The sequence below is a fragment of the Ahaetulla prasina genome, chromosome 2 (genome assembly GCF_028640845.1).
Source record: "Ahaetulla prasina isolate Xishuangbanna chromosome 2, ASM2864084v1, whole genome shotgun sequence".
Taxonomy (NCBI): Eukaryota; Metazoa; Chordata; class Lepidosauria; order Squamata; family Colubridae; genus Ahaetulla; species Ahaetulla prasina.
The window spans coordinates 125991965-126019337 of NC_080540.1; the positions used below are offsets into that span (position 1 = coordinate 125991965).

Consider the following 27373-nt stretch of genomic DNA (forward strand, 5'->3'; position numbering starts at 1 on the left):
AGTTTCTTCCTTGGCCTTGGAGTAGAATAGCTGGTTTTATAGGATGTTTTGATCTATTAGGTCATGTTGGTTTTCTTTATTTTTGCTTTTCCAGGCTATGTATATTATTGTGTGTTATTGTTTTGATTTTGCAAAGTGCCCATGGTTATGACTTATTACAGCAGTGTTTCTATAACCTTGGTGACTTAAAACATATGGACTTCCGGGACTTTATGCTAGCTGGAGAATTCTGAGAGTCGAAGTCCACATTTCTTAAAGTCTCCAAAGTTGGATTGGAGTGGTTTATGGCTCTAATAAATAAATATAAATGAATATTAAAAACAAGGAATATTTAGAATGCATTATATGAAAAGTATGAAAAGCCCAACACTTACCTCAAATAGAAATGAAACCCTGGAATGGGGTTTCCAAGCAGATGTTAAGAACCCACAACAAATAGAATAGAATAGAATAGAATAGAATAGAATAGAATAGAATAGAATAGAATAGAATAGAATAGAACAGAACACAACAGAACAGAACAGAACAGAACAGAACAGAATAGAATAGAATTCTTTATTGGCCAAGTGTGATTGGACACACAAGGAATCTGTCTCACCATTGGATTGCATTTTGTTGGATAGGGCTCAGTGTTCAAATCTGTCAAAACCCTTCTGGATCTTAAGTGTATCTTAAGATATAGGCATGTAGGTTGTCATCTGCAATCTACATGCAACTAACCTATAACTTACCTGTTTCATCAGTATCCTGAAAATACAGTTAGGATTTATATGATTTTACCTGTTTTCTGATTTTAATATCCCCATGACTTGGATTGTAGAATAATATTGTACAGCAACTATAAAAATGAGACACCAGCTAATGCCAAGTCTTCCATAGTTATACTTCAGTTTATTTGCTTCCCACTTTGATGCTATTCAATATTTTCTTTTTAATTTTATCATTTTAGTAGGGGGTTTTTTTGTTTCTGGTCTTTGACATTATTAAGGTACAGGTAGCCCTTGACTTATGACCATAATTGAGGACAAAATTTCTGTTGTTAAGTGAAAGATTTATTAAATGAATTTTGCCCCATTTTACAGCCTTATTTGACACAGTTGTTAAGTGAATCAGTGCAGTTGATAAATTAGTAATCTGGTTGTTAAGTGAATCTGGCTTTGCCATTGACTTTGCTTGTCAGAAGGTCACAAAAGGGGATCATATAACCTTGTGAGAGAGCAACGATCATAAATATGAACTAGTTGTCAAGCATCTGAATTTTGATCACTTGATCATGGGGATGCTGCAAAGGTTGTAACTGTGAAAAAGAGTCATTAGTCACTTTTTCAGTGCTGTTGTAACTTTGAATGGTCACTAAATGAACTGTTGTAAGTGAAGGGCTACCTGTACATGGAATTATGATCTGCTTTTGGAATTTATGTGGAGCTTGTTCAATATGGGTGTGAATACATCTATGCTTGTTGATAAGAAAAAATCAGTTATTGTTCTTTGCTAGAAGGGGTTATATTTATATTGATGAATTTCTAAGAAACTATGAACAAATTCACTTAATTAATATCTCTGACTTTAATCTTATCAAGAGAAGAAATCAATGGAAATAGAGTGTCACCTACTGCATTTCTGCCTGTACTATAGCTGTGAACAAGTTGTCAGTATATCTGGGGATGTATTGATACAAATATATTCCGATATCCCAAAAGCTACAAAGGGTTGTATTGTTGAATGTGAGATTGTTAGGAAATTTTAGGAACTTCTTGGAATGGGAAGCTGAAAATATCTTCTATAAAAAGACAGTAACAAACCACTTCTGAACTATTTTGCCAAGAAAATAACATGGATGTGTCTGTTTACTAACTAAGAGTCAAACTCAATTTGAGAGAGATTTTATCTTAAGCCAAGTTACCACAAATGATATAAAAAGCAATAATCTACAGCACGTATAAACACAAAGACCATATTCTTCATTTGGACATGTCCTTGGATTACACATTAGAGAAGGTTGCTCCTACAATGATAAACACAATGCCAGTTACTGCTGGTTTGTTTGATTGGATCTCATTAATTCTGGGCAAACACAGTCAGGAAAGTATGCTTAGGTTAAGAAGGGCCAAAAAAACAAACAAACTTCTGAGCAGCAAAATTTATCCTTAGAATCGATTAAAAAGCACTATGGTGTCCAAGATAGAGTTGATAATTAAAGTAGTTAGTTATTTAATTAAGAAACAAGGCAGATTTTAAGGTCAGTTGGGCATTACATGTTTCTATTTCTAGAATAGCAAGTTTGTTTTCTATATCCTCTAAAGAAGTGAACAGTCTCTTATTTCAAGCCTGTAACTATTTATTAAACATATTTATATGGCACCCATCTTTAAGAATTTTGTGTGGTAACAAAAAAACAGAATAAAGCATAGTGAAGGCACCATTTTAAAAAATCCATTAAAACCTAAATATAAAATACACATACTGGGTTCCTCTAACATCCTGATCCTGGTACATGGAGAAACAACCAAATCTTCAGGGTTTTCCAAAATACTGCATGGGATTTGGGCCATCCAATTCTCACGGTGAGATTGTTCCATATGGCAGGCACATAGATAGACAAAGCTGAAAGAAACCCCACTCACTTGCTCCATGGTTGATCAGGAAAACTGTTTATCTATTTAATAAATTTATAGGCGGCTTATTCCTGGGGATGGTGCTGGCTCACAATCAAAGCAGAATAAAACAATCAGAGTTAAAAACAAAAAAACAACGTAAAAATAGTAGCCAAGATGACTCACAACCACTCAAATAAGCTATGATACAGGCTCACCCATACTATCTCAGCACCAAACTCTATGGCAAAGATAAGTTTTTAAGGCCTTGGAAAGGCCAACATGGCTGTGGCAAGTTTTTTTTTTTTTTGTGGGGGGGAGGGTGAGATGATGTTTCAGATGGCAAGCGCTATGGCATTTAAAGCTCTTAACAGATAATAGTTTCTTAAAGATAGGACCCAGAGCATGCCTCTCCTGCCAGATCTAACCCCAAGCCACAGAGGGTTTTAAAGGCAAGGGTTTTATGTGTGTACAAATGGAGCTGCGCGCATGTGCTTGCCTGCCACTTGTGTGGCCCATTTCCGAACGGATTGAGGTCTAGTACTGGGCCATGGCCCAGGGATTGGGAACCCCTGATCTAAAGGCATGTTCCTGGTTCCACTTGTTCCCCTCTATCACTTGTAGCATAATTACGATAATTCAAGGATCAGGTGGCAGGGAGCCCACTCTTTCCCAACAGAAAACATAGCACATAGGGTACTGATGAGATCATTCTTGCATATAGAAATTTAAGTACAGCATATGATTTTAAAACTTGTCTGACTTGTATATATTGCTATTGAACTTTTACAAAAAGGAGAAAAGATACTTATAATTGGAATTTATGCTCCTAACCAACAGCAAGAACCTTTTTTAAAATTTTTACACAATAGAATTATACATTGGGATTATAAATCGCATATATTAATGGGAGATTGGAATGGAGTTTTGGATACTTGGAAAGACAAAAAGGGCTTACTTTACAATATTTCAAGTCGTGCAAAGTTACCTAAAGCCTTTTTTGATATGATGGATGACTTAGAACTAATAGATGTTTGGCGAGAACGGAATAAGGAAGAGAAAGATTTTACTTTTTTTTCAGATAGACATCAATCTTTTTCAAGGATTGATTTTATATTAATTACTAATGATTTGCTTTTTAGGGTGAAGAAAACTAAGATATGTCCAAGGATTTTGACGGATCATAGCCCTGTATGGATAGAATTTGATCAGGGGAAGGGTGTTAGGAGATCGTGGAGGTTGAATGAAAATTTGTTTCGATATGAAGAAAATGGAAAAGAATGTAAAAAACAAATGAAAGAATTTTTTGACATGAATATGAATAAGGGTACTTCTGTGGAGATGGTTTGAGCAAGGCTCATATAGAGAAGTTTTAATATATATGAACAATAAATATAGATGTAAATTACAGAAAAAGAGAAAGGAATTAGAGGAGGAAATTAAAAAAGAGAACAGTTACTTATAAAGAGTCCTGGAGATAAGAAAATAAAGGAGTCAATAAATATATTACGAGGGCAATTTAATATGATGGTGGCAGACCAGGTGCCAACAAATTTACAATATGCTAAACATAATACATTTAATAATGCTAATAAATCGGGTAGGTTTATCGGGTAGCTTATATATTAAGGAAAAAACAGAAATTACATACTATTGGTAAGGTAGAATATAGGGGTAAAGAAGTATATCAACAGAATTTGATTCAAAAAGCCTTTTTGGAATTTTATACAAAGTTATACCATAGAGATTTAATTAAAGAAATAGATATAGATAGATATTTACAAGATGAAGGTATTCAAGAAATTACATTAGAGCAAAGGGAGGAATTGAACCAACTTATAACAATAAAAGAAATAATTTTGGCAATTAAACAGTTGAAAATGGGTAAAGCCCCAGGTACAGATGGTTTAACGGCTGTTTATTATAAAAATTTACAAGAGGAAATGTTAAAGCCGCTTAAGGTGTTATTTAACAAAATTCAATCTGGAGGAGGAGTGCCTCCATCATGGAGAACGGCTTTTATCTCGCTGATTCCAAAGGAAGAGCAAGATTGTAGTAAACCTGAAAATTATAGGCCAATATCGCTTTTAAATACTGATTATAAGATTTTTGCTAAGATATTAGCCAATAGATTAATGTCAGTTATGAGTTATACAATTCATAATGATCAGTCAGGGTTTATTAAAGGGAGACAAATGAGATATAATATGAGACAGATTGTAGATCTATTGGAATATTTAGAAAGGAATAGCCAAGTCCCTGCAGCGTTCTTTTTTTTGGATGCTGAAAAAGCCTTTGATAGACTGAATTGACAATTTTTATTTAAAGTAATAGAAAGGATGCAGTTTGGAGACTATTTTATACAAGCAATTAAAGCAATATATCAGAAACAGACAGCATAAATAATAATTAATGGTAGTTTAACAGAATCTTTTAGAATTGAAAAAGGTACAAGGCAAGGATGTCCCTTGTCCCCATTATTGTTTATTTTAACTTTAGAAATTTTATTAAATAAAATACGTGGCTCAAATCAAATAACGGGAATAAAAATTAACCAGCAGGATTATAGATTAAGAGCGTTTGTGGATGACTTGGTTGTTACTCTAATTCAACCTATTCAGTCAGCTATATACTTAAAAGAGATAATTAATCAATATGGTAAGGTATCTGGTTTTAAAGTTAATCAACAGAAGACAAAGATGATAACTAAAAATATGAATATACATCAAAAAGAAGAATTAGAAAGAGTTACAGGATATGAAATTGTTAAAAAAGTTAAATACTTAGGAGTATATATAACAGCTTCAAATGTGAAATTATATAAAAATAATTATGAGGTGTTGTGGCAGAAGGTACAGAAGGAAATGGAGAATTGGAAGAAATTACAGTTATTTTTGTTGGGAAGAATAGCAGCAATTAAAATGAATGTTTTGTCTAGGTTTTTATTTTTATTTCAAATGATACCAGTATTTAAAAAGGATGTAAATTTGCGGGAATGGCAGAAAGGGATTAGCAACTTTATTTGGATGGGTAAAAAACTGAGAATAAAGCTAAAAATAATGCAAGATACACTTGAAAGAGGGGGGTTAAAAATGCCTAATTTGAAATTATATTATGAAGCAGTTGTTTTGTCGTTGATTAGTGATTGGTTTAATTTAACGGAAGAAAGAATTTTGAATATAGAAGGTCATGATTTGTTATATGGATGGCATGCTTATTTAGTATATAATAAGAAAGTAGATAATACTTTCAAAAGTTATATTCTCAGGAATGCTTTGTTAAGGGTTTGGAAAAAGTATCAATATAAATTAGATAATAAGATACCTATATGGACAATCCCCAGACATGCAATAGAGAATATAAATATAGAACAAAAACAAAAGGGGACTGCATACAAAGACCTTCTTTTTGTGGAAAAGGGTAAATTACAACTGAAATCTTTGAATATATTGAAACAGGAAGGGAAAAATTACACATGGTTTCAGTATGGACAATTGCAATCTATATGGAGTGCGGACCAGAAAAGTGGTATTGCGCTAATTGAGGAAAATTTGGTAAAACAACTTAGAGATCAAAGTCAAATGCATATTAAAAGGTTATACAATGCTTTGATAGAAATAGATTCAGAAACGGAATTAGTTAAAGATTGTATGATAAAATGGGCACAAAATATTCAACAACCTATAATGTTGGAAACGTGGGAAAAAATCTGGGTTAGGAATGTTAAATTTACTCAAGCACAAAATTTAAGAGAAATTTTTTATAAAATGTTTTATAGATGACATTTAGATCCTAAGAAGTTGGCATGTATGTATCCGAATGTGCAACCCAAATGTTGGAGATGTGATTGTGAAGATGCTACTTATTATCATATATGGTGGACTTGTAAAAAAATTAAATCGTTTTGGATTAAAATATGCAGAACATTTTGAAGAAGAAGATAAAGTTTACACCACAACTGTTTTTACTAGGCATAATCACGGATTGTACAGTAATAGAGACTAAATTGATATTGAATTTAATATCAGCAGCGAGACTTTTGGTGGCGCAACATTGGAAGAAAGAACAACTGCCTACAATTGAAGAATGGACACTTAAAGTTTCAAACTTAGCAGAAATGGCAAAAATTTCTGCGTATTTGAAAGACTACTCACAAGAACGATACATAGTGGAATGGAGAAAATGAATTGATTATATTCAAAATAAGTATCAGACCAAAAAGTATCAAATAGCATATGAGTGATGGAAGGGATTGTATTGTATTCGGTATTAGTTTAAAAGGGGAATGGGGAGTTAAAGGATCAATGGGGGAGAAGGGATTATGGGGTATGGTTTTTGTAGTATTTTAGCGTATGTTTGTTAGATGTTATACCCTGTATTTTGCTCTGGGAAGTCTCTGAGGGGGGGAGGGGTGAAGGGGGAGGGGGAGGGTGGAGAGTGAAGGGGGGAATTTTTTTTAAAAAATTTGTTTGTTGTAAAACTTTTTCAATTAAAAAAAAAACTTGTCTGACTTGTTTGTACTTCAATCTCTCTGTCAAATTATGTTTACAGGTCCCAAACTGAAAAGGAAAATGAAAGCAAATGTAAACACTTTTTGCTTTGTGAGTCGACCGGACTTCATAGGTATAGACTCTGACAAAAATAGTGGAATCGGTTACTACCTTGCTACCAAGAAACTGAAGTGTGGCTTACCAGGTATAACTTTCTGTTACTAAAGAATCAAAGTTTCTGCAAGTATTTCTAGGAACTGCTGGTGCCTTGTTGCTTGCTCTATCTTGCTGCTCTATTAAATACATGCGGTGAAATCTTTACTGCCACTATTTTTTAAGCAAAATATGATTTTCAGTGTGCAGGTATGTGAGTATGTGGCTGAATGTTCTGCATTTGCAGAAATATGCAATATGAAATATGAATGTATCTGTAGAAATACGAATGTATCTTTAGTTCCAGGTGAGGTCTGTGGCTTTCATTCCTTTACTGGCTTATAGGAGAATTATATAGAATATAATTCTATAGAATATAGAATTATAGGAGCTATATTTCAACAGGTGTGAAAGAAAGACTAGTCTAGAAGAAGACAACTAAAAGGAAAAGAATAATTATAGGAGCAAATGACTAGACAGGGAGACTGAACTGAATATCTTCCCTTTTCCTTGTCAATCGCTTTTGATTTTTGATCATTTGATTCAAATATAGTTTGGCAAGCTGTAATTTGCAGTAAGATTAAATCTGTGCATACGTGTGAGTGAATGCTTCCACTTTGCTATTTGTCTAATTCTTCCTCTTCTGAAGATCACTAGAAGTTTTCAAAAATAGACTGGACAACTTTTTGACTAGGACGGTGTAAGACTCCTGCTTTGAGTAGGAGGTTGGACTAGAAGACCTCTGAAATACCTTCCAGAGTTATGATTCTATGTTCTAAAGCAACAATATTTATTTATTTATTTATTTATTTTTCAAATTTATATACCGCCCTATCTCCCTAAGGACTCAGGGCGGTTCACAGGCAGTTAAAATACATATAAATACAAATTAAAAAAACAACAATTAAAAAACTTATTCTATTGCCGAATTTAAAAAACAATATAAATAATAAAAAACCCTTAAAACCAATAACTTTAAAATCTAATCCAGTCCCGCGCAGATGAATAAGTGCGTTTTAAGCTCATGACGAAAGGTTCGGAGGTCCGGAAGTTGACGAAGTCCTGGGGAGTTCGTTCCAGAGGGTGGGAGCCCCACAGAAGGCCCTTCCCCTAGGTGCCGCCAGACGGCACTGCCTAGCTGACGGCACCCTGAGGAGTCCCTCTCTGTGAGAGCGCACGGGTCGGTGAGAGGTATTTGGTAGCAGTAGGCGGTCCCGTAAATAGCCCGGCCCTATGCCATGGAGCGCTTTAAAGATTGTCACCAACACCTTGAAGCGCACCCGGAAGGCCACAGGTAGCCAGTGCAGTCTGCGCAGGATAGGTGTAATATGACCTGTCAGAAAACATACACAGTTGCATAAGGAAGTTATTGCAGTTTTGAAGATTAAGATCAAGTCATCCATGGTGCTTCTGAATGAGTGTGAAGAAAGCAAAATGCTGGTATACATTGCATGCAAATACATAGGGGCAGGTGCACAATAGTAATATGCTGTACCACCAACCTGTCGTTTTATACAGCTCCCCATGACTGCATCCAGCCATTAGAAGTACAGTTTTTCAATAAGGTGTCCTTAATGCTTGAACTAAGGATAAATGGAGAATCTGGGAAACTGTAAGATGAATTTCCAACTATTATTTCGTAATCAGTTAATTAAAGTGGAATCTCTTGAGATAGCTTGAATGGCTTCTTCACAGGTTATAAGTGTTTTTTTGCTAATTCAAAATGGGATCTATTTGTTATTAGTGTGTGCTTGTTAAACATTCATACAGAAGTCATGGGTCCATATCTGTGTGTGGACAGATGAGTATCCAATAATTATGGTACATTTTTGGGGGGAATGGTGGTAAAAAATCACTTTTCCTCCTTCAAATGTATGGGGAGAAAGATTACTGGTGGTGCCAGATTGCTACATGGTCAGGAGTGAAGCAAAACAGGATTTAAAATTTAAATACTAACTATTACAATTTTTAATGATTGTATATTTCAGTTGTTCTTGTTAATGTTTTTAACATGGTGATGTTTCTATTTTTATTGTGATTAGGATTTTTTAAAGTTGAATTTTTTTACTATAATATAGGACAATGGGGTTTATATGCCCAATTCTCATTCAAAACTATTTACGTCAATAACCATCTAGGGCATGAGTGTCAAACTCAATGTCTGCGGGCTGGATCCAGTCCACAGGGTGCTTAGATCTGGCCTGCTGGGCCACCCTGGAAACAGCGAAGGACCGGCCTGCAGTGTCTCTGCCAGTGAAAATGAGCTCCCAATATCCGTTTTTGGCTGGAACAGCCTCCTCCAACCCCCTGCCCGTGAAAATGGAGCTCCTCCCTGGCCACACCCACCCCGGCCCCCCAAGGTCAAACACAACCCTGATGCGGCCTCAATGAAATCGAGTTTGATACCCCTTCTTCACAGCTTATAAGGGTATCTAGGGTTATAATAGGAAAACCTGGTTGATAATTATAAAGATTAGGTGAAAAAGCATATATGTTTAAAAGGCAACTCCCAGTCATATTTATTGAAAGAACATAAATCCTGGAGTGATGAGAGAAGAATAAAAGTAACTTAATTCCATTTTGTTGACACCGTATCTCAGTAATCATTGTCCATTAAGTGTGTTCATTAGATTACTGTATTTGTAGCATTCTTTTTAGGATATAAGCCATTCAAAGTAACTTCCTGATATATTAAGTACATCAGAGAAAACTTTATAATCATCCTTATTAGCTTAGCATTAGCACTTTTATGTCATTCTATTTCAACTATCTCTCAGAAGCATCTTGCATAAGGAAAAGATTCAAAATAAGGAGAAGCCACAATATTGCAATAGTGAGGTAATCCATCAGGGGCAGATTTGAACTTAAGGTGCCCAAAATGTGAAAAAGATATGTACCATTGCTCAGGTATGCGGGCAAGTTTGTATAAGGCAAACCACCACCAGGAAGACCTGGCTATGGTGTCCCCACAGTGGGCCATCTGTTTCTAATCTCATTATAAGCGGCCGGAATAGCTCAGGCTGTTAGAGCCTGTTATTAGAACACAGTAGCCTGCAATTACTGCAGGTTCAAGCCCGGCCCAAGGTTGACTCAGCCTTCCATCCTTTATAAGGTAGGTAAAATGAGGACCCAGATTGTTGGGGGGGCAATAAGTTGACTTTGTAAAAAATATACAAATAGAATGAGACTATTGCCTTATACACTGTAAGCCGCCCTGAGTCTTCGGAGAAGGGCGGGAAATAAATGTAAACAAAAACAAAAAAATTAGACAAGTGGCCCTGATATCTTCCTAGGCCATATGGGGTTTGAAAAGTAATAATCCACTCCTTGAATTGCACCTGGTTGCTGACTGGCAGCCATTAACTTAGAAAAAAGCCACTAAGATCTTTCTGAAGAACAGCTGTTAAATAGGAATTCTCTGGGACCAAACCAGCAGAAGTTCCATATATATTAATTTTCACGTAAGAAAGTGGCTACAGCTTTGATGATCACATACTGTACTGGTGTTTTTTCCCCCCCTGCATTGAATGTTTAAGTTTGGTAGATTGCAGTTTGGGTCAAGAATATGTTAGATGTTTACATAAAGTAACTTATAACTTTATTTTTTCAGTTGCGCTTTCCTGGAACTGGCATGACAGTTCTTGCTATGGTCCTAAAACAACTTCCTTAAGTAGATGCCAAAGCCTACACTAAGGAAAATTTTGCAACTGTTGCTCATGTCTATGCTTGAGATTGTTTAGATTTATATAGTCTATTTCTAAGATGTTTTCATTTTATTCCCACAGCAGTGGCTTTGTGAGGTAGACTGGGCTAAGACAGAGGGAAATCAATCAGTGAAACCAAAATCATGCAGTGAAATTTTTACTAGTCATAATTCTGCTTCCTGGTATAAAATCTCTTCGCATGTTTTCCCCAATAGCAGGCTGTGATCCAAAGGAGGTCAGATGTTTGCTGACTATTACTTAGATTGTTTATCTCGTGCATATTATTTCACTGTGGGCAAAGTCCTTCATGCCAGCTGATTACTGTGATTGTGATAAAAATGCCCTTTATCATCTGATCACTGGTTACTGCCCTCTATGCACATGAAAAAAATAAATATATAATATAACAACAGAGTTGGAAGGGACCTTGGAGGCCTTCTAGTCCAACCCCCTGCCCAGGCAGGAAACCCTACACCATCTCAGTCAGATGGTTTTCCAACATTTTCTTAAAAATTTCCAGTGTTGGAGCATTCACAACTTCTGCAGGCAAGTTGTTCCACTGATTAATTGTTCTAACTGTCAGGAAATTTCTCCTTAGTTCTAAGTTGCTTCTTTCCTTGATCAGTTTCCACCCATTTCTTCTTGTTCTACCCTCAGGTGCTTTGGAGAACAGCCCGACTCCCTCTTCTTTGTGGCAACCCCTGAGATATTGGAACACTGTTATCATGTCTCCCCTAGTCCTTCTTTTCATTAAACTAGACATACCGAGTTCCTGCAACTATTCTTCATATGTTTTAGCCTCCAGTCCCCTAATCATCTTTGTTGCTCTTCTCTGCACTCTTTCTAGAGTCTCAGCATCTTTTTTACATCGCGGCATCCAAAACTGCATGCAGTATTCCAAGTGTGGCCTTACCAAGGCATTATAAAGTGGCACTAATACTTCACGTGATCTTGATTCTATCCCTCTGTTTATGCAGCCCAGAACTGTGTTGGCTTTGTAGTGGGTGTCAGTCTGCTGCATGTATGGATTGGAGGGGTTTGAAATGGCTAATGTTGCAGCTGCGGTCTGGCTTCTGGTCCTTGGTCGTGCTTCCTGATCAGTGTGGGTTTGGGTCTGCTTTCTGGGTGGATGTGTGGTGGTGACATCCTGTGTGGACCTCGTGAGTGTGGGTCTGGTGTCATTCCTCATGTTAAGGACTCATTTGTCAATAAGGGCGGGTTTCCAAATGGCTGGTAGGTGGGAGGTATCATCTCGTAGAAAAACGCTCACACAGCATGAACAAACGAGATGATACCTCCCGTCTACCACCCACTACAAAGATGTAGCACGACCACGAACACGAAGCCAAACAGCAGCAGTGCAGCTCGCCAGCTCAAATCCCCCTGCAACTCAGACTAATTTGAGCACAACCAAGCCCCCACCCAAACAGAACACACCCCCATCCAATCAGAGCACAAAAAAACCCCCATCCAATCAGAGCACAGCCAAGCTCCCACCCAATCAGTTCAAACCCCACTACCAGTTAAAAAGGAAGAAACAGCTGCAATCACACATTGCTCCCAGAAGCACGAAGCTGAAGCCTGAAAATGACGAATGAGACTTCGTCGAAACGTCGCCAAGACACTTCCGATTTTACGCGGGAGAAAACCCGAATAACCAAAGACCTACATATGTATATATATATATATAGGAAGAAGAAAAGAAAAACAATAGGACAGGAACGGTAGGCACGTTTGTGCGCTTATGCACGCCCCTTATGGTCCTCTTAGGAATGGGGTGAGGTCAATAGTAGAAAGTTTTTGGATAAAGCTTTTGGGATTATGGGAAGAGACCACAGAGTCAGGTAAAGTATTCCAAGCACTGATGATTCTGTTACAGAAGTCATATTTTCTGCAATCTAGATTAAAGTGGTTGACATTAAGTTTAAATCTATTAGTTGCTCTAGTATTATTGCAATTAAAGCTGAAGTAATCTTTAACAGGAAGGACATTACAATAGATGATTCTGTGAGTTAAGCTTAGGTCTTGTCGAAGGCGACAGAGTTCCAAGTTTTCTAAGCCTAGGATTTCAAGTCTGGTGGAATAGGGTATTTTATTGTTTTTAGAGGAATGGAGAACTCTTCTTGTAAAATATTTCTGGACACGTTCAATTGTATTGATGTCAGAGATGTGGTGAGGGTTCCAAACAGGCGAGCTGTATTCTAGAATTGGTCTAGCAAATGTTTTATATGCTCTGGTTAGTTTAGTTTATACTCTAGTTAGCTTCATAGTGCTTTTACAGCCCTCTCTAAGTGGTTTACAGAGCCAGAGTCTTGGTTTCACTCCTCATCCAAGAAGCTTCTTCAGTTCTGACTTAATGGTGGACAATGGAAGGTTTTATATTTCTTGTAGTCATCTGATCATTAGCACTCTTTCTGAGCATTGTTGAGGCCACTTAGAGGTTTATCTGTGTCCTCAGGATCATCTGCAGAGTGCAAATGGGTATGGAACCTTCTTGGAACTGCTGCAATGACTATGTTGTAAACAGGAGATAGGTCATGTTGTATCCCTCCTGTTTACAACACAGTCATTCAATCACAATGCTCCACATAATGAATAAACTATCTCCCCATTTTTGACTCTGGCTGGTAGACAGGGATCAAGTGAGGTATAGTGAAAAATCCAAAGCCAAAGCATGTGGGCTTTGTGGCCAGGCTTGATGGTTTTGAACTGGTGTGAGTGGGCAGAGAAAAGGGGGAAAAAATTGAGAAGTCCAGATATGGTTTTAACAGAATAACAGAATTGGAAGGGACCTTAGAGGTCTTCTAGTCCAACTCCCTACTCAATCGGGGAGTTGACAAATGGTTGTCCAATCTCTTCATTAAAATCTCCAGTATTGGAGCCTCCACAACTTCTGGAAGCAAGTCATTCCACTGATTAATTGTTCTGTCAGGAAATTTCTGTCAGAGGTTGGTTCTCTCTCTGATTAGTTTCCATCCACTGTCCTATCCTCAGGTGCTTTGGAGAATAGGTTGACTCCCCTTTTCTTTCTGGCAGCCCCTAAGATATTGGAACAGTGCTATCATGTCACCCCTAGTCCTTCTTTTCATTAAACTACAGTAAATGTACCCAATTCCTACCCAAATGTTCTTTGTATGTTTTAGCCTCCAGTTCTCTAAGCGTCTTTGTTGCCCTTCTCTGCACTCTTTCTGGAGTCTCAACATCTTTTTTTATATCATGGCAACCAAAACTGTATGCAATATTCCAAGTGTGGTATTACCAAGGCATTACAAAGTGGTATTAACACATCACACGGTCTTGATTCTGTCCATCTGTTAATGCAATGTAGGACCGTCTTGGCTTTTTTGGCAACTATAGCACACTGCTAGGTCATACTTAAGTGATTATGCACTAGGTTTTGAAGTACAGATGTTCTATCCTGGGGGCAAACAAGTTGCTTTGGTTGATAGCTAGGAATGTTGTGGGGCAGATGGAAGAAGCATTCTAATTGGCCAGACATAATATATGGGTATTGGAGTTTAAAGTCCAGGAGGGAAAATCAGAGAAGAGAGAGAGAGAGAGAGGGGGAGGGAGGGAGGGAGGGAGAGAGAGAGAGAAGGAAAATGGAGAGGCATGTCATGTTTGAGTCTTTGCCCTTCTGAGGCATCAAGGCAGTGGGTGCCTTAGGAGAGACATATGGGAAATCAGTGACTAGAGAGAGAGATTACTTCAGTGTCCTGAGCCATTGTATTGTGCAAATGCTGTTTCCTGCCTCCAGAAGATGAAAAAGGTTGAAGATGTCACCTGGAGGCTTCTTGGGACAAGAGAAGTGACAAACAGACAAAGGGATGTGCTTCACCCAACACCCAAAGTGGACGGTGACAATGAGTCATGGTTGCATGCCGACAGACAATCGGAGACCTTGGAGAAGTCCCACACAGGGCAAGACTGGGCAGAAGACTCAGTGGGAGGTGCATTACACAACTTCAGTTGTGGAGGAATATCTGCCAGGATCCAAAAAACAGAACAAAGAATGATTTTATGTGCACACAGCCAATTTCCTTCTTATCTTCTTATCTTCCCCTTCCTATCTTTCTGAGTGAAAAACTGAGGGAGAGGGAAGGGGAGGAAAAAGGGGAGAGTTAGTTGCTAAGGGCAGACTAGGTATTTGCTAACAATATAGCTCTGGGAGAAAGGTAAAGTTAGGAGAGTTTTGATACTTTGCTGCAATACTTTCACTTTGGTTTAATTCTGGTAATAAATTGGTGTGTGGGCACAAAGTTAGCTGTAAAAGTACCCTTAGTCACGCAACAATCTTGGCTACATACATGCAGTAATTGTGTTAGCGGGAAAAATATGCTGCAATACTACTTGCTGTAATTATCTAATTTTAATATAGATTGAAAATGTATATTTTAATTAAAAGGTGATAGCAATGCTCCTGGGAAACAAGCACAGGAATTTTAAGTGCAAATTCTGCAGAAAAGTCCTTATCTTACTGCATGTATATTCAGAAATGTCTGGAAAACATTCTCTCTCTCTTTTTCACTGAATGTCTTCCATCGGTTGAAGGTCACCAACGAAATCTCAAATCAGAAAAGAGAGGACACTAATAGTGATACAGAAGGGGAATAAACTGTTAATAAAATAAAATTAATTACATTTGCCAACATGTTATATCCAGATTCAGGAAAGAGATTAAAGTCACAAGAATCATCCAAAGAAGAACAACGGTTTACATATCTGCGAGTCACTGAAACAATAAAGTGATATTTGAAAAGAAAACTGAAAAAAATAAAGTGATCTTAAAAAAGAAGCAAGGATCTTGAGAAAAATAACAAAATTTGAAATGCTGATACAAAATCAAGTACACACATTAGAATGTATTTAGAAATTGCTGGTGAAATGCAATATGGACACAGAACAAATCAAAGGTGCTATAGTATAATTGATATTAAAGTTCAAAGAAATGATCACAGTGGCCCTGTGGGAAGCGTTACCAGAAAAAATCTATAAAAGTTACTCTGAACTATAACTCTATCAATGATTGCCAAGACAGACAAGGCACATGACAACAAATGTTGGAAATGCCATAACAGAGATGGAAAATTTTATCACATGTGGTGATTATGTTAATAATAAAAGCTCAAAGGAACTGGAAAGAAATACATCAAAACATTCAAAAAATTCTAAAACTAAAATTTGAACTGAAAGCAGAAACATTGTATTAGATATAATTCCATAAAACATAAAGGTAAAATATACAGTTTATTATGATAACTATGATGACAGCCACAAGAATAAAATTCCCAGAGAAACTTTGCAGAAATTATCAGATTGGGAGACTAAAATTAGAGAATATGCTGCAGTGGCACAATCTGCAATATATATGCAGAATAAATTTAAGTAAGAAAAATTGACTCATTACACAACAAGGCAAATTTAGACATTTGGAATATGGCTTCTAGGACCTAAATAGTAACCTCAAATGATTCTTTAACATTTATTGTAAGGTATAGATAGCTATATTGTGATCAGCAGTTGAGAACACAAATGGAAGAGAAAGGAAGAATGGGTTACCAGAAAGTCTTTTCATAATGCCTTTTATTTATATTTAGCAGCTATTCTTTTATTTTATTTTATCTTATTTTACTTCTTTTTCTCTTTTGTACAGTATTTTACTATTTCAACAATAAAGATAGATTTTAAAAACCACTTTGTATTACAAACTGAATGATCTCTGGCACTCCATCTCACTATAATTATAATTTGATACCATTTGCTGGATTTACTACATAAATGCAAACTCACTGAAACTCTGTGTGGGCAAAAGGAAAAAATGTGAACCGATAACAATTCTTTTAACTCATACTAGACACAGATATATCAGTGAAAACATTCACATCATCATAGAAAATTGTATTATGGGGAGAAATTATAATAAATGTTGACAGACATTTGTTTAAAATCAGTTACAAGTTAACCTTATGTTACTGATATGCTCAAAAGAGACAAGGCGTCCTCTTTTGGTGAAAAAAGAAATAACAGAAAGTTTTAATAAATTAAGGTAGTACAGGCTTCTAATCTGACTGAAATGTTTTGTTTTGCTATTGTCATAAAATGACTTACTTCACAGCTAGTACCGTGAAGTTTTAAAGATATGAATTGGTAGTACCAATAGGTATTTTTATATGTAAAAAATACTTTGCCAAGATGGCGCCGACGAAGGCTGCCTCGGTGAAATGCTCTCTAATTGTTTCTTTATTTCTAATTGTTCTCTGTGACTCACTACGGATTTCCTACTCACGAGACCATCTGCTACCATCAATTGTGTTGTAAATGTTGTACCTTGATGAACGTATCTTTTCTTTTATGTACACTGAGAGCATATGCACCAAGACAAATTCCTTGTGTGTCCAATCACACTTGGCCAATAAAAAATTCTATTCTATTCTATTCTATTCTACTTAAATATCTTGACAATCTTTTGAATTGAACAACTGCTTCAGTGGTGGGATTCAAAAATTTTTACTACAAGTTTGACAGCCCTGTCCTAGAATTTACCCTGCAACTGCATGGGCTGCTTTCTTTCTTTCTTTTTTTTTTTTTTTGCATCAACCAAATGTTGATTCACAGCTTGTAATTAGAACTGACAGACAAGCTTGTCACCAGAGCCTGACATAATAGGCTGAGCAAAAATAACTGGCCAAAGGCATTCAGCCAGCTTTTGTAGCTAAAGGTAAAGGTTCCCTTTGCACATATGTGCTAGTCATTCCCGACTCTAGGGGGCAGTGCTCATCTCCGTTTCAAAGCTGAAGAGCCAGCGCTGTCCGAAGACATCTCTGTGGTCATGTGGCCAGCATGACTAAACACCAAAGGTGCATGGAATGCTGTTACCTTCCCACCAAAGGTGGTCCCTATTTTTCTACTTTCGAACTGTTAGGTGGGCAAAAACTGGGATAAGTAACAGGAGCTCATCCCGTTATGCGGCACCAGGGATTCGAACCACTGAATTGCCGACCTTTCGATCAACAAGCTCACATTCTCCTGGTTTGTAGCCCTTTTATCATTAGACCAAACTGGCTCTCAGTTACCATTTTCTTAAATGATGATGAGATTTTTTTCTCTTCTACAAAATTTTATGTCACATTTTTTTTAAAGAAAGTTTTTAATCCAGAAGTACAGGGTAAAAGATTATTTGGGAATAATTTTATTCACAGATTATTCTAATTGAGCAAGATGGAGAAGGAATACTTAATGTCCTCGTTTTTCAACAGGAAAAACATTGATTGCTATTTCAAGATGGCAACTCTGAAATGCCTTCCACTGAGATTACAAGCAGAAACAATTGGTGTTAATATGGCATCTTTACGAACGTTATCATTCACTTTCCTACTGTTGAATGTTTTAAGTAACATTCAAGCAGGTAAACATTTTCTATTATCTCAGTATATTTTATAGCTACAATATTTTTATACTGCCTTATAAAGGACATAGGTGAGATTCCTTCAACTGCATTTCCTTTACTCTTATTTTGCTTTGCCTTTTATTGGAAAAGGAAAAAAGAGTCACTTCCATTTCTAACATTAAAGTTACAGCTGCTGTATTTTTAGAGAATTGAAATGGTGTGTTTCTATTAATGCATGTTGACTGTGTTGAGTTATATAATACTAATAACCTGTACACTAGCCAGGCAGGGAGGAAGAATATCCTGCAAGTTTCTTGCAGCATATTCTTCCTGCAAGGACCAAATGCCAAACTCATGATTTTTGGAAATTATTACAAACATAATGTAAGTCAAATCAATAAAAACAGTTCAGTTATATGATACAGACTATCTGTTTTTTAATGTGTTTGTTTGCTTGTATGATTCTTATAAGGCTTTAGAAAGGGGAAATATTACTTAATAAAATGTGGCTTAAAAACTAGATATTCTTGTCCATTGTTATACATTCAGTAATATATGATAGTTATTGTTCAATTCTTTCTACTTACAAAAACTACCTATAAATCATTGGAGATGTCAAAGAAACAACTCCTTAAACTCAATTTACAGGAATATATGTACCCATATGGTTCGGAGTATAAGACACTCCAGACTATAAGATGCACCTTTTTCAGGGAGGAAAACAAGAAAAAAAAATCTGCTTCTGCCTTCCAGCAATTTGCCTCCTTGCAGCAAATATCCTGTTTCTGTTTCAGCTTCAGCACAGTCTGATTATCACAAGCAGCTGATTGATCGGCCTCCCAACACAGAGGCCATGGAGGTTGCAATAGGCAATGGCAATCCCTGCAGCCTGAAACAGCTGGTGATCGGGAGGCCGATACAACAGACAATCAGTTGTTTGTACTAATCAGGCTGTGCTGAAGCTGAAACTGAAATGGGCTATTTGCTATTTGCTGGAAAGAGGCAAATTGCTGGGAGGCAGAGGCCAAAGAGTGGTGGCTGGAGGGTGGGCAAGGCTACATTCAGTGTATAAGATGCACCCAAATTTTCACCCTCTTTTGGGGGGGAGGATATGTCTTATATTCTGAAAAATACCATACATTTTAAAGATGGGACCTTGAGTTCAAGAACTGACTAAGATGCCTATCAAGACATTAGGGAAGACAGGTACAATTACAGCAAAAGAGAGTAAAGAACTGCCAATGCAGCTCACACAGCAGTGGTGAAACTCCTAAAACTGCACACACCACCACGTTCTGGACCAATTGTAATGTCAGTTAAAAAAAGTTTTATTTGCCCCAAATGAAAATTCTTAAACTGGCATTGGGGATTCTTTCCCTTTCTTCTTTGTTAAAAGAGGATCAGTAACTCAGATTCAATTAGGGCTTTAAAGGCCATAACCAGCACCTTGAATTACACCTGAGAAGAAACTGGAAGCCAATGCAGCTCACACAGCAGTGGTGAAACTCCTAAAATTGCACACACCACCACGTTCTGGACCAATTGTAATTTCTGGAAGACCTTCCAGGGCAGCCTGCATAGAGCAGATTGTAATAATTAGTAAATAATGCCTGACTTCACAACTCATAATAAGCATTTTTGATTGGGGCTTAGAGTTTGTGTGAATCCAGGCACTGTGGTTCAGAATAATGTGGAAAGAGCCTATAATTATTCAGCTAATCATATATTATTTTTAACTGCCATTTTTTTCGCTGAATCCAATTAATGCTGTTATGAATTCAGCTTATCCATGCCTCAGACAAAACAAGGTGACCACACTGAATAGCAGCCATTGTCCCAAACTTTAGGAGAGCTTTCCTATTAATCATATTGCCTGAACTATTAAGCACTGAACCTTTTCTATCCAAATATGTTTACTGGCTGTAGAAATAGTAATCTTAATTCTTAATAGTTTAGGTTTGGTAAATGAAAAACATGCAATGTAATTGTATGCGTCTTCTGCTTTTTTTTCAGGGGATGATTGCTTATCATGTTCAAAACCCAACATTTCAGAACTTGGAAAAAGCATTATGATTAAATGCAAGGATAATGCACCCATTCTTTCTATGGGATTGAGATTCTGCCCCCTCAAGGGAGATCATTGTACTCGCAAAGGTGTCATCTATCAACATAATAGTACCTTGACTGATGGTGAAATAACATTGGCATTTCACAGCAATACGGCTTCTCTGAATATTAGCCAAATAAAGATATCACATGAAGGAAACTATAAATTAGTTTATGTCACTGAAAACTGTATGAATAACCTGACTATATCTCTAGAGGTGTTTGGTAAGTCTGAGCCTATGATCAATAAACATCAAGAAGCTAGATTTGAATATGTATTGGTCAAAATCAGTTGGTATGGCAGCTGCCATTCATACAATTTCACTATTAATATTGGCATTCACCATAAGCATCTGCACAGGGGGAGGGGAGGGATGGAGCCAACGGCTAAATGCCCCTCCTGACACGCACGCCAGCCCTTACATACTTGTGTGCTACCTTGCAATCCAAGCATAAAAGGCAGAGCTTGGCTCCTGACATATTGTACATCTGACCTTGGGAACTGTTATTCCTTTAAAGTCTATGAGTGATGTAGTTCTGTTCTGATTAGTGCATTGTCATATTTTGCAGCACCATATACGAGACCTCAAATAATGAAACAGAACGACACTCTTATTTGTACAGTATCTGGAGGTTATCCAGAGGAGAAGCTCTATTGGGTTTCTAAAGCTGGAAGCAACTTGACCCATAAATCAACATCTCAGTCTGTAAAAAATGAGGATGGGTCATTCAGCCTGAGCAATATCCTTCAACTGGAATCTGCTCCCTCTGAAACTGAATATTGCTGTATTTTCAACAACACAAGAATTCCTGGCAGACAACCAGGTGTGTTTCATTTTTTCATTATCCTAGCTATACTTCAGATTGTCAACAACTATCACTACCATTCTAGAAACATTGCTAATTAAAGTTATCAAGAACTAAAAGAACAGTTAACATAAGATATTTTTCCCAGGATAGGCTTGACTATTTTTTTAAAAAATAATTTTTATTAAACAGATTTAAAAAACAAAAAAGAAAAAAGAAATATTAACACTTTCTTCTTTTCAACAGTTTCGCATCGGTGATCAATACTTATACATTTTCTCTCTCTTATCCTAATGTATCTTTTATACATATATTTCTAATATATCATATATCTATCACTATAATATATTAGATTCTAATTATTTTATTTACATATATACTTCGGTATATACATGTACCCAATTTCCTTTCCACAATTTTTGTTTCTTCCTATTTGTTCTTATATTTCTATTCCTAATTTAGCTGTTATTTAATCTTTCCTTGTCCTTTTTTTCCCCTTTTCCTCCAACCATTTATACCATCTCTCCCAGACTAGATAATATTCAGTTTCCTCTTTTTCTTGTATCTCCTTCGTAAGCTTATCCATTTCCGCACATTCCATGATTTTTCTAATTACGTTGTCTTCAGAAATGCCAAATTTTTTTGCCCAAATTATCATGTTTTCTTTGACTACCTCTTCTTCCCATTTGTATCTTAATAAATAATTGTAGATTTTTAAAATCAATTTGTCTTTGTACCTTGAAGAATTTTGTCTAATTCATATGTTTCCTTTTGGAATCCAAATTGTATCAAATCTGTCTTGTATCTGGATTTTATTTGCATATAAGGCCACCAATCAGTGTCTGTACCCTGTTCTTTTAATTCCTGTCTTGTTTTTAGTTCCCCTTGATTATTTAACAAAACTTTGTATCTTTTCATTTTATCAACGTCTAATGCATTTGGGTAAATTTGTGCCTCCATTATGGATAACCATTCTGGAATTTTATCATAGTGGTTCTTTTTTATTCCGTGCCATGTCTGTAGCAGTGCTTCTCTAATTAAATGCCTTTGAAAATATCCATGCTATCTACTTTTTCCCTTCCACAGAAATGCATGCCACCCTCTTGTAGATCATATCCCTCTAATGCTAGAATTCTTTTATTTTTTAATTCTATCCAAGCCTTGATCCATATCAATGATGTTGCTTTATAATATGTTTCCCAATCTAGGAGTCCGAATCCACCTCTTTCCCTGATATCTTGTAAAGATTTTATTTTAATCCTTGGATTCTTCTGCTGCCAAATATAATTTACTATAAGTTTATTGAAGTCTTTAAAAAAAAATTTTTTTCCTAATTTTATGGGTATTACTTGGAATAAAAATAATATTCTTGGTAACACATTCATTTTGATTGATGCTATTTTCCCTAGCAAAGATAGCTGTAATTTGCTCCAAATTTCTAAGTCTTTCTTTATCTGTTGTGCAAATTTATTATAATTGTCTTCTCTGATCGATGAACCTTTATTTGTTAGTCAAATTCCTAGATTTTTTTTTTGTCATTTGTATACCCATTTTGTCTTCTAATTCCTTCTCTTGTTGTTTTGTAAGATTTTTCGTTAGTGCCTTTGTTTTTAGCCTGTTTATTTTGAGTCCTGGTACCTTCCCATATTCTTCTATTTGTGATAGTAGTTTGGGTCCTGTCGATATAGGATAGGCTTGACTATTGCATTTGATCCAATCCCATTAAGATCTCACTGTTTCCATTGAACAATTTTGGGTGGGTAATGAGCATTTTGGAGTAATTAAATGGAAATTTAATTATAAGATCTTTGAGAGTGAATTAATAAAAATGTGAGGCTGATGCTCGGAAGCCAATCACAGTCTTGCATTAAATCAGTGGTGAAATCCATTTTTTTTTTACTACCATTTCTGTGGGCGTAGCTTGTGGGCATGGTGTAGGTATGGTTTGGTAGGCATGGCAGGGGAAGGATCCTATAAACTCCCCATTCCCATCCCACTCCAGGGGGAAAGATATTGCAAAATCTCCATTCCCACCCCACTCTGGGGCCAGCCAGAGGTGATATTTGCTGGTTCTCTGAACTACTCAAAGTTTCCGCTACCAGTTCTCCAGAACCTTTAAGAACCTGCTGGATTTCCCCCCTGCATTAAATTCTTGGCAAGATACTGTCTGAAGTTCTGTCTAGAACTCCAGCAGCACACGAAGTCCACCACATTGTCATGTTACTTGTCCCATGTATCTAATATTCAATATAATAGAAGCTCCATTTGGTTGCTATGATTGACAAAAATTAATAGGAAGTAGTTTTGTTGACAGACCTGGGAGAAGAGATTTGTTCAACAAAAATGGGGACAGAATGGATTTTAGTTTGGTGTCAAAGCAGGGACTTGTAGCATTTGGAAGCAAATGGCTTCCTTCTATGTTGTATCCTTGATAAGTACCATACACTTTGCTAGATAACAGCATAGAGTTGAACTTGGTTAAATCCCAAAAGCTAAGCAGGAATAAAGTTCATACTTGGATTTAAAACCACAAAGAAAACCCAGAAGTAGACTAATTTGGAAGAAGGTAATAAACTATTTCTATGCGGTTGCCAAGAAAATCATATGGACATGTTCATGAAATGACCAAGAATTCAGGACTTCAAGAATATACTACCTTTTTAATTGTTCGGGTGGAAAATTAACTCCACTTTCTTTTCTTTATTTTATACAGCCTCTCCATGTACGACACTTGAAAATGTTAGAGCTTCCAAGATTATAACAGAAGTGACCACACTGAATATGACTGAGACAATAGTCATTGTGATAGCTGTTATATCATTGGTTATTTTATTGGCTGTAATTTGGCGGAAAAGAGGGAGGAAAAAATATTTTTCTGCAGGTAAGGGCTAACTAGAGATTGATATTTTTCAATACCCAATGGCCATTTACTTTAACCATTACTATAAAGCCAGACATGGCAAAAAAATAAACATTGGGGCTTTCTTATTTGGCATGAAAACATAGCATCAGCATCATTATTTATCATCTCTGGGACCTCATACTTAAACATTCAATCTATCCTCATACTTAAACATTCAATCTATCCTCATACTTAAACATTCAATCTATGGTATATATTGAAATATATTTGAATGGACCCAATGTTAATTTTCTTGGTTTGAATCCAATAAATCACCAATCCATGAGCCACAGTGTTTATGGGAAACTCCAACCCTTTTCACTGCATCCTATGTCCATGTGCTTTTTTTATACCTGTATTTTATCTATTAATATCATTTCCCAATAATTGAAAATGCATGGGGAATCCTATAATATGAAAGAAATCTTGAGACTATATTTGAATTTATTTTCTTGCTAGTGAAAAAAAATCTCAGAAGAAGGCAACAATAAGCCATATTTATACATTTGTTAAGAACACTGCATGGCTGTCTGAATATAGGCTATCAGGAACTTAATTAAAAGAAGACTTTAGCCTGCTTATTTCCTTAAAGAAAAAGCATGGGTCGGTTAAACTCAAACCCTGAGAATGATTGGGAACAATTACAAAACATATTTTATATTATAATATATATTATATATTTTAAACATTTATATTTTATTTTATTTACATTAAAGTCCGTTTAAAGTGTGTTCACTCCCAGAATCACTGTGGTGAGGGGATGACCCACGTAAATAAAAATAAAGAAAGGTTAATTAAAAATGAACAATAAAAGTAGGCTTTTTACCTCATTAAAAAAAGATAGAAAAGTTTATAATACCCATTAACTCTTTTCTTCGTCTTGTTGTTAATTTCACTATTTGTTATTCCTTGTTTATTGTGCAGAAATGGCAGAAAATCACTCATGCAAACAAATTCATGTAGTAGAATAGAGAGTTTTCCCTGCTTTCTTCCAACTCAATGTAAGTATATAAGGTATCTCTTTATAGAGCTATATATACGTTGACATGCTTGGTGGTTATTTACATAACATAACCTACCCAGTGGCTTTCTTGCTGCTACCTCTGTAATCTCCTTTTCATCCATCAGGGAAAGAAATTGCTTTTAATCCAATCAGTAAATATAAAGTTCTTTCGAAAGGCAATTTGAAATTGGCTCAGAAGTAGCTCTGGGGAGATCCATTGTAACTTTGAATGAAGTGATCAGTCGTAAATCGAGAACCACCTATAATGTATACGAACCATATGCTCTATGGATGATCATTGTTCCATCCTAGAACCTTTGAATAGGACACACACAAAAATATCAAGACTCGTTAAGTCACATCCATCATTTGCAGATTAAATAAATAAATAAAAAGCAATTCAGGCAACTTAAAGGCAAATAATTTATTGTTTTATTTATTAATAGCATTTGCATACAAATAATTACATGGTCTTCAGCTTTATGAGTTTATTCAATCTTTTTGTTCATTCGTTTTTTTACTTACCAGGAAAAAAATCCATCATCGTTGGAAGAACATACTTGCATATCCAGCTTAATAAAAGAAATGGTCTTCATTAGGGACTTGGTAAAGGACTGTATGATAAAGTGGGCACAAAATTTTCAGGAGCCAATATTATTGGAAACTTGGGAAAAAATTTGGGTTAGAAATGTTAAATTCACGCAGGCACAGAATTTGAGGGAAATTTTTTATAAAATGTTTTATAGATGGCATTTAGATCCTAAAAAATTATCATGTATGTATCCAGATATGCAAGCAAAATGTTGGAGATGTAATTGTGATGACGCTACATATTTTCACATTTGGTGGACTTGTAAGGATATAAAGGCCTTTTGGATAAAAATTTGGTGGATCTTACAAAATGTTTTGAAAAAGAAGATAAAGTTCCTGCCGCAATTTTTTTTGTTGGGAATTATTACGGATTGTACAGTAATTGAGACTAAATTGATTTTAAATCTAATAACAGCAGCAAGATTACTAATAGGACAATACTGGAAGAAAAAAGAAGTACCTACAATAGAAGAATGGATATTGAAAGTTGCCAATTTGGCTGAGATGGCGAAGATATCAGCCTTTTTGAAAGACAATACGCAAGAAAGATACTTAAAGGAATGGAAAAAATGGATTGACTATATTCAACGTAGATATCAGACTAAGAGTTATCAGACTGTTTTTGAATGATTATGATGTATTATTTTTGATTGTTTTCGGGGGAAGTTAGGAATTGATGATTGTAGGGGTATAATTAAGTTGGGACGAAAATTTTTTAGCATATGTTTGTTTTATTTTTAACTATACCTTGTGCTCGTTCCGGGAAGTCAGGGGGGGGAGGGGGGTTGTGAAGGGAGGGGAGGAGGTGGGGAAGGGGGAAAAATTTTCTGTAAAACTTTTTGAATAAAAAAAAAAAGAAATGGTCTTCAGGCATTACACAAGACTTAATTTCTATTTGCTTCTAGAGTTTAAAGTCTGCAAAATCTTCCCTTCACCTTCATATATGTAATGTGATCTAAATTGTAAATTGCCTTGAAGAAATTAGATTCATGACTTTTCTGAAAACTATGGACAAAATTATTGTAAATAATGTAAGATGTAAAGACAGATATAAGACAAATGTAAATAATAATGAAGAGGTTGAACATTTTAATGTAAGAAGTTGCAATTGGGACTCCTAGTTGATGTCGCTGCGAGAATGGCTGGAAAATTGATTGCAGAAAATATGACTTCTGTAACAGAGTTGGTAATGCTTGGAACTCATTACCTGATTCCATAGTCTCTACTCAAAATCCCAAAATCTTCAATCAAAAATTGTCTACTATTGACCTCACCCCATTCCTAAGAGGACTATAAGGGGCATGCATAAGAGCACAAAAGTGCCTACCGTTCCTGTCCTATTGTTCCCTTCATTATATCAAATTAATATAGTTGATGCATATTTTTTTTACATATATATATATATATATATATTCTTCAAGATATGTTGTTTTATCAAAAAAAAAAGATATGTTGTTTTATCTATGACAATTGTTTGTGTATACTGTTGTGACAAAAAGAAACTTAAAAAATAAAATAAAAAAAATAGCGGGCTCCGCCGAGCCTCATGAAATCCAGCTGGTCACCACTGTCGGGAGACCCTAGCCACCTTGTAGGGGCGGTGAAGGAAAAAGAGAAGTACTACAGCACTATAGCT

At 36.0% G+C, this 27373-nt stretch overlaps 1 protein-coding gene across 1 annotated transcript; it reads left to right on the forward strand.

Annotated features, from left to right (window-relative positions):
• Positions 1 to 2494: 2494 nt before the first annotated feature.
• LOC131190562 (uncharacterized) lies at positions 2495 to 26501 on the forward strand. Its single transcript, XM_058167899.1, has 9 exons — positions 2495 to 2564; positions 7146 to 7289; positions 8756 to 8849; positions 18198 to 18346; positions 20342 to 20659; positions 21005 to 21259; positions 23955 to 24122; positions 25068 to 25144; positions 25675 to 26501. The coding sequence occupies exons 1-8, from the start codon at positions 2495 to 2497 to the stop codon at positions 25112 to 25114; spliced, it is 1245 nt and encodes a 414-aa protein (XP_058023882.1). The 3' UTR covers positions 25115 to 25144; positions 25675 to 26501.
• Positions 26502 to 27373: the final 872 nt, after the last annotated feature.

Bases quoted from the DNA above. Each gene is read 5' to 3' on its own strand.
- LOC131190562 (XM_058167899.1), top strand. From the start codon at position 2,495: ATGGAGAAACAACCAAATCTTCAGGGTTTTCCAAAATACTGCATGGGA. The intron at 2,565-7,145 runs GTGAGATTGTTC...TTATGTTTACAG, and splicing joins TGGGCCATCCAATTCTCACG to GTCCCAAACTGAAAAGGAAA. The intron at 24,123-25,067 runs GTAAGGGCTAAC...TTTATTGTGCAG, and splicing joins GAAAAAATATTTTTCTGCAG to AAATGGCAGAAAATCACTCA.